General features: G+C 41.5%; 1 protein-coding gene across 1 annotated transcript in view; it reads right to left on the minus strand.

Moving 5' to 3' along the window:
• The window catches only part of CAPN9 (calpain 9), a 333,928-nt gene extending 328,634 nt beyond the window's left edge, over nt 1–5,294 (minus strand). The window contains exon 1 of the mRNA XM_069769442.1: nt 4,930–5,294. Coding sequence (XP_069625543.1) covers nt 4,930–5,142 — 213 coding nt within the window. The 5' untranslated portion in view covers nt 5,143–5,294. The remainder of the gene's footprint in view (nt 1–4,929) is intronic.
• Between the last annotated feature and the right edge of the window lie 3,024 nt (nt 5,295–8,318).

Below are 8,318 nucleotides of genomic sequence, written 5' to 3' on the forward strand. Positions count from 1 at the left end.
GGGTCTTTCACCTATGAGGTATGAGATACGCATTTATCGCTGGGATATTATCTCTGAACGGTGACCATTTTGTGGCCCTTTGGAGTTATCCGAGGCAGTAAGATCTATATGGTTTGTTTGTTTCTGTCTATATATATATGTTCAGCACTTGCACCTTATTGGCACTGTTTGTTCAAACTACGTTTTATTCAGTAACAGAGTAAAAGTTTCGTTTTAACGTTTCATTTTTTCAAGAACCTGCTTATCTTAGTTTATGCTCCTCTGAAGAGGCTATTTGCATATTGCTCCTCAGTGACACACTGGGCTGTGTATATTTTGATTCCAGTCACATTATATACTTAATAAATTTGACTTTACTCGTGTAGTGAGTAAATCTGTTGCAGCATCCAAACAATAGCAATAATAAAAACTGACATTACAGTGATTACTTAACAGGACATAATAGCACATTGTTGGTAGTATACAGCAAAATACAACATAACCTTAAAATAACACATCACATTGCATACAACAAGGAATGAGTGGACCTGTGCATGTTCGTGTCCAACAGAACTTTTTTTTAAAAAAGTTCAGTATGGGTGCTAGAATGTTACTCGACCTAGACCCCATTCAAATGAATAGGGGGCCCGAACATCTGGCTGTTCCCACGCTGTCATCTGTGTGACAGTGTGGCAATCACCGGTTTTGATATGTGGTAACCTTACATAGTAACATAGTTAGTAAGGCCGAAAAAAGACATTTGTCCATCCAGTTCAGCCTATATTCCATCATAATAAATCCCCAGATCTACGTCCTTCTACAGAACCTAATAATTGTATGATACAATATTGTTCTGCTCCAGGAAGACATCCAGGCCTCTCTTGAACCCCTCGACTGAGTTCGCCATCACCACCTCCTCAGGCAAGCAATTCCAGATTCTCACTGCCCTAACAGTAAAGAATCCTCTTCTATGTTGGTGGAAAAACCTTCTCTCCTCCAGACGCAAAGAATGCCCCCTTGTGCCCGTCACCTTCCTTGGTATAAACAGATCCTCAGCGAGATATTTGTATTGTCCCCTTATATACTTATATAACCTTACATGTTACCGCCAGTCACAGCACTGTGGTTCCCGCTGTGTCACACAGATGACAGTCTGTGAGCCAGCAGCTGTGACCAGCAGCGAAAAGGTTATGGCTGTTCAGGCATCGGCTGATGAGTACTACTCATCAGCATACACTTGGTCTCACTGATAGCAGCGAGAGCAGGCATACGCTCATGAGAAAATTCACCAGCTGGCACCTGTCCATAGTAATAAATATGTCAGTGAGAAAATTAGTGAAGTGCGTGTGTATTTTGCTAATAAATTGAATATAAGAGAAAAATGGCATGGGGTCTCCCGTAATTTTACTAACCAGCTGAGGGAAAGCGGACAGCTGGGGACTAGTGCTATTATTCTGGGAAGGGGCCAATATCTATTAACCCTGCTGTTCTGTTCGGTCTGGGGAGACCTATTTTGAACTTTGGTATTTTTTGGGGTGTTCAAGATGCGGTTCTGAAACTTGTGGTTGATTGACTTAAATGAGGATGGGTCGGTCGGCCACGGGTTTCAGAGACGCATCTTGAATATTTTAAAGAATATTGAAGTTCAAAGTCGGTCATTTTTGACCAACAGAACAGCAGGGTTAAGTTTCGTAGCCTATTAATATGAGGTCAAAGCTGTCTCCGTAGCCTTTACTGGTTATTAAAAGAGGAGGACCCCCAATGAAATCATCATGTGGGGTTCCCCTATGTTCAATAACCAGCAAAGGCTAAATAGACAGCTGAGAAGAGGCCCCCTCCTAGACTAATAACATCAGTCCTTACCCACCCCAGAAAATGTGCATTAGATGCGCCAATTCTGGAACTCAGACTCGGCTCTTCCCACTTGCCCTGGTGCGTTGGAAGTGGGGTAATAGTTTTGAGGTTGATGAAAGCTGTTTTACGTCCGCTGACATCAAGCCCAGGGGTTAGTAATGGAGAGGCGTCTGTCAGACACCCCCATAACTAACCCTGTAGTGAAAAATAATAAAGACACAGAAAAGAGTACATAAATTTAACAAAACACTCCCTGTTAAATCCCCTCTTTCACCCATTTATTAACATAAAAATAAAAAATCAAGGTAAGAATCATCAGTCTACCGATAATCCATAATGCTGATGTACCACGATGATCCCCAACTCTGCTACATCTGGTTGCATTGCTGAGCGGTGAAATCAGTAATGTTACTGCTCACCAAGGCAACCAGATCACACGAAGATTTTTTATCTATACATGCATTCAAGGTGTGTAGCAGCCGCAAATCATGCAGCTGCGTCGACAAACAAAATCTCCAAGCACGCCGAAATACTCGGAGACCACCCGAGCATGCTCACAGAAACTCTAGTAACCAGTACTCTCACTCATCACTACTTTTAACCCTTATAATTTCCTAACAAAAAAAAATTGTTTATAAAATTGTGCTGATATAAAGTAGACATGTGGGTAATGTTATTTATTAAGTATTTTGTGTGACATAACTCTCTGATTTAAGGGCATGAAAATTCAAAGTTTGAAAGCTGCAACATTTTCTAAATTGTCATCATATTTCCATTTTTTTCATAAGTAAACGCATGTAATATAGAAGAAATGTTACCACTAACATGAAGTACAATATGTCTCGAAAAAATCTCTGAATCAATGGGATCCGTTGAAGCGTTCCAGAGTTATAATCTCCTAAAGTGACAGTGGTCAGAATTATAAAAATTGGCTTGATCAATAAGCAGCAAATTGGCTCTGTCACTAAGGGGTTAAAGCTACATCCCTACGATCAGGAATAGCAACGTTTTTGAAGCAGAGTATTTTCGCTGTGTTCTAATTGCCACACTTATTTGTCAGTACATGCGGATTGACTGGCGTCTCCACTCAGAAATTGACATGCTGCGGCTCGTAAACTCATGCCATGGGTGAGGTTACAGCGATAAATAGAAGCACATCAAGCATGAAATCTCTATAAGGGTATGTGCACACGTTGCGGATTCTCTACGGATCCGCAGCGTTTTTCACGGTGCAGAAGCTCTGCAGATCCAATTGATTTACAGTACAATGTAAATCAATGAGAAAAAAAATGTTATGCACACTTTGCGGAAAATCTGCTGCGGAAACGCTGCGGTTTAAATGAAGTAGCATGTCACTTTTTTGTGAATCTGCAGCGTTTTTGTACCCACTCCATTATAGAAAACCGCAGGGGTAAAAACCGCAGCAAATCAGCAAGAAAACCGCAGCAAAAACGCACAAAAAATGCTGTGGAACCGCAGGTGCGTTTTTTGCCAGGAGAGACAGAATCCGCACCAGAAATTCCTAAGCCTAATCCGCAACGTGTGCACATAGCCTAAATCCCATCCACTGTGCTTCTAATGTAGAAAGCAGCATTATGGATTAAGTGCAAATGTGCGGAGTCCAAAACGCTGCTATTCCTGATCGTGGGCACGCAGCCTAAGCCATGCACAAAATAAGTCAAACATGCTCTGCTGGCTTACTAAATAAAAATGTACACTGTCATCCATATAAAGATTTGTACTCATGAAAATGGGTGTATCTGAACGTTTTTACTGTTCTCATGAGAAGCCTTTCTGCTGAACAAAGGTTATGATGAAAAAATGCTTTATGGTTTCACATATGTCTTGCATTAGTGGCCTAACACCTTGCATTGTTCATGCTCGTATGGTGGAAGCAAAGCTGAAAGTTGGGATTCTGAAAAATGCAGCAAGAAAAGCAGCAAAACTTGCTTTCTGTCTGCAGCTTTTTTTTTTTTTTTTTTTTACTGCCAAGAGATTATATTTCAGCTGCTAAAAAAGCAATGTGTGAACACAGACATGGGTGCAGAAATTTCTGCATTTCTTGGCAGGAAAAATGCAGAGTTTAATATGCGCGTTTTTGGTGCAGATTTTTCCACACTATTATGAGTGAAATCTGAAGCAAAAATGCTGAAAGAATTGACAAGCTGCAGATTTCTATCTACACCAACCTGCAATCACAAATAAGCAACATGAGCATGAGAAGTCAGGATTCTCATTCACTTTGCTGGCATCAGGAAACTTTCAGGTTTTGTGACAAATCTGTACAGAAAAAAGCGACAAGTCTGTGACAAATCTACGACAAATCTGCAACAGGGGCGCTGGCCATTAAAATGGTAGGATAGGAAAAACATTGATGCCTTAGAACAGTTTTGAACTTTAATGGGCAGTACAGTGGCTCAGTGATTAGAACTGTTTTTTGCAGTGCTGCATTTCAGAGCTCCATTTTTGGGACCGGTGGGGGACCTGCTATAATGTGTTTGTAGTATATTATTTATAAACCTTGGATGCTGATTATAAAATATATTATCCTGAACGTGTTACCACTTACTAATTAATATGTATGTGCTACCATTTACTACTGTAGTGTCAGGATTATTAAGATGATACAAGATGGTTACATGGCTCCAAGTCGTTTTAATGGTGTGGGAGACAATATTAGAAACATACAAAGTAAAGGTCCCCCATAAAGTTTAGACTAACACTGGCCAGACCCACCAATATTTCTTCCCTCAGAAAAGCTGTCATCCGAAAAGTCTCTGTAGAGTGAGCGCTCCTGTGCATGGGAGAGTCGTTTGACAAAGCTGCTGATATTAATCAATCGAAAGTTATCTAATGTGTATGGAAAACTTAAAATCCTTTGTCCTCGTGGTGGAAACCATTAGTTACCTAATTAATTAATATATGCTTGAAATGAAGAGATTAGAATCCAGCACTGAGCATAATGTCATCAGGACCACGAGGAAACCTTTTTCACAAATAATCTTATTGGAAACAATGATAAAACCAATGATTAGCGGCTTGTGGCAATACATAATTACATAATATACATTTTTACACACTATTTCCGTTTCTCACCTTAGGCCGTTTCCATACAAACGCGATGTTGGGTTTCTCGCTGTAGAATAGAGAGGAATCATTTGCTTTGAAGTCTTCATCTTCAAACAGAATCCCTTTCCTATTACACTCCTGTCGGAGCTCCTCATAAGTTTTTCCAGATGAGTGAATACATTTAGCTGTATTGGGAAGGCTAGGTTCTTTGTCTCTCGGGTCTTGATAGACGTATGGCATTCTTAAAGCAGATAATTGGTGTCAAATTGGCACAGTTTCCAAAATGTAATAACTGAGCAGCGACGAACAAATGAAAAAGATCACACAGCCGCACGCATACAGGTATTGCACACTGACAGCTCACAGGCAGGGAAGTAGAGTGGACAACCGGAATTATTCACTGGAGGGTGAATAAAACAAACATTCAAGAAATGTTTGCTCCTCCTTACTCTCCACCTGTTCGACAAGGGAAAAGGTGCCTTCTGCCAAAGATAAGGCTCTGCAGGAAACACCCAGTTGTACCAACAGGGTAAACTTTCACTTTTTTCATTCACAGGATGAAAATTGCATTAGAGGACACACAAGCTTTCTTCAAGGACTAAAAGCAGTTTACTATTTCGAAATATGTGTCCCTTCCCCCCCCCCCCACACACACACACACACAATTCTGTTTTGAGAAAAAGAGAAGAAACAGGGGTGATCATATCATTAGTCCAGCTTCACAGAGACCCTGCTGCAATGTGGGCAAACTTGGTCAAGGACTACAGGAAGCGTTTGACCTCTGTAATTGGAAACAAAGGCTTCTGTACCAAATATTCAGTTTTGTTTTTCTATTCTATCAAATACTTATTTCATGCAATAAAATGCAATTCAATTATTTACAAATCATACAATGTGATTTTCTGTTTTTTTTTTTTTTTTTAGTTTCTGTCTCTCACAGTTGAAGTGTACCTACGATAAAAATGACAGACCTCTCCATTCTTTGTAGGTAGGAAAATTGGCAAAGTCGGAGTGTATCAAATACTTATTTTCCCCTCTATATAATGTTCTTGCACGGAGGGCTTTTCTAGTGCAAATACTGAATGTGTTCACATACCTTAATGGGAAAATATCTCATCATAAAATACAGATTTTACCTATAAATTAAGAGCAAAAAATCAATTTAGGAAGAGAAAGAAGCGGAATTGTCTGATAAGATATATTACATAGTTCCTTATCTTCATGTGTACTAATAATGTATGAAACAAAAGTGAAAATAACGGTTACTTTTTAACCCCTTTCCGACATCGGACGTAAATGAATGCCCATGTTGGACTCCCTCCCTTGGATGTGGGCTCTGGAGGTCAGCCCACATCTTTTCCGGCACATGTCAGCTGTTTTAAACAGCTGACATGTGCCCGTAACAGCTGCAGGTGGAATCACGAACCACCCACGGCTGTTCACCCATTAAAAGGCACTGTCAAACTCTGACAGCGGCATTTAACTCACGCGTCTGGCAAGCGCGCCAGAAATACCGACCCTGTCACATGGTCGTGGGTTACCAATGGGTTGGCATGACAACCAGAGGTCTCCAGCAGACCTCTATGGTTGTCACTCTTTGATTGGCACTCATAGCAAGTGAGTAATTCTGCTGCATACAGGCGATCTGATCATCGCCTGTATGTAGCAGAGCCAATCGGATTATGGCAGCTTCTAGTCTTTCCTTTCATTCCGGGCCGGGTTTTTTCAGGTGGCCACATGTTGCTAGTTAAAAACCCTGCAGTATAGTGTTTGGGTGTGTCAGGTTCAGTGTCAGTCTAGTGTTTGGAGGAGTACAGAGCAGAAGGCACTGCAGAGCTATACCTGTGTGAGACAACAAAGGCCAGCGGAGCCAAACAAGGCAGCCAAGGCAGCTGAGAAGCCTGGTACCCGCAGCATACACAGTGGTGCAGTCACCCAAGGTAACTGGTCAGAGGCGGACTAGGGTTTTTAGTGACTGTAAACTGGAGGATATGGTTAACGGCTTTGATCCGGAGGATATCGTGTACTGTTTTTTTGAGTTGAACATTAAAGAGATGTTTTGATTTGAACTTTGCTGGGTCACTGCCTCATCAATGCACAGGGTGTTACCGCTGCACTACATGGGGCTTTAACACACTATCCTCTACAGGCAATCTACCAGATGGAGACCCAACTTGGTGTCACCACGTTTAAAAAATCATTAGCAGCATCAGCAGCAGTAGCCACAGCAGGCACAGAAGCCACGACAAAGGTGTCACAGACTGCAAAAACTCGGATTCAATGTGGCACACTAAAAACTACACCATAGCATCGTCTGAGGCCTATTACTTGTTCATCTTGATGGAAGTTAGGTGGGTTAACCTACCATGGGAGGCTCTTATGCGTTAGGACACCAGCAGCAGTGCTGAAGCTAAGTTATGAGAGAACGGGCATAACAAAACCTCCAACCCATGACAGGCAAGCTCATGCCACTCTTCCATTTTTGAAGACCAAAATGGTCCAAACCACCCCATTATGGCATTGATATTGAGCTTGAGATACTCTTGCACCATCCTCATCAGTTGTTCACTCTGTGTGAGACTTTTACTTTGTTCTGCTGGTGCATGGGCAGGTCTAAAAAATGTGTGAAATTGCTTCTGCCATTAACACTACTGCTGCTACTAATATTTTTGACTCAACATTCCTGGGGTTGGAAGTCTAGAACTGTGATGCACACTGTGTGACTCACTTCTACCTTAGGGAAAACCGCTCTTAAGATTGTCTACAAGTGTGTTTTGATACTCATGCATGTGTCTGTCATGGTTCACACCAATTTGTCATGAACCGGGGTTGATTGGTTGCCCTGGTTCTTGCTGAAGGGGATTTATCTATATCCCACTTCCCAGTTTTGGTTTGGAACTTGCAGCTCTCTGGCACCCCCTTTACCCTCAGGTCAGACAGGGTACTACACCTAGGATAATTAGTCGCCAGAAAGGCTGCCTTACTTTGCTCTGGCTAATGGGCACACTGCAGCGAGCACGATATAACTACTCCCACTCAGGCGGGAACAATAATTATCAACACCGTCCGTCGCTACAAAGCCTCCCAAACGCACAGGACAAATCCGTTGCTACCAGCTTCAATTTCTTAATTAATAGAGGGTCCAGAGCCAACCCAGATTAATAGTGTAATTCACTTCCGAGGACATGACAGTACGTTATAGAGCAAGGAGAAACAAAACTAGTAATTTTATATATTTTACTCTAAAAAGGTAGGCAGTGTTTACCGAAGTATGAAAAGATATTATAAAAGTAGACACGTATCGTATGTACAGTACAATTACAAATAAAATGGGATTAAAGTTGAAATACACTTACAGTTCGTTCATATCATTTCATCTCGTGGCAGACATGTGCTGTGGGGGATGAGCGAACATC

The sequence above is a fragment of the Ranitomeya imitator genome, chromosome 5 (assembly GCF_032444005.1).
Source record: "Ranitomeya imitator isolate aRanImi1 chromosome 5, aRanImi1.pri, whole genome shotgun sequence".
Taxonomy (NCBI): Eukaryota; Metazoa; Chordata; class Amphibia; order Anura; family Dendrobatidae; genus Ranitomeya; species Ranitomeya imitator.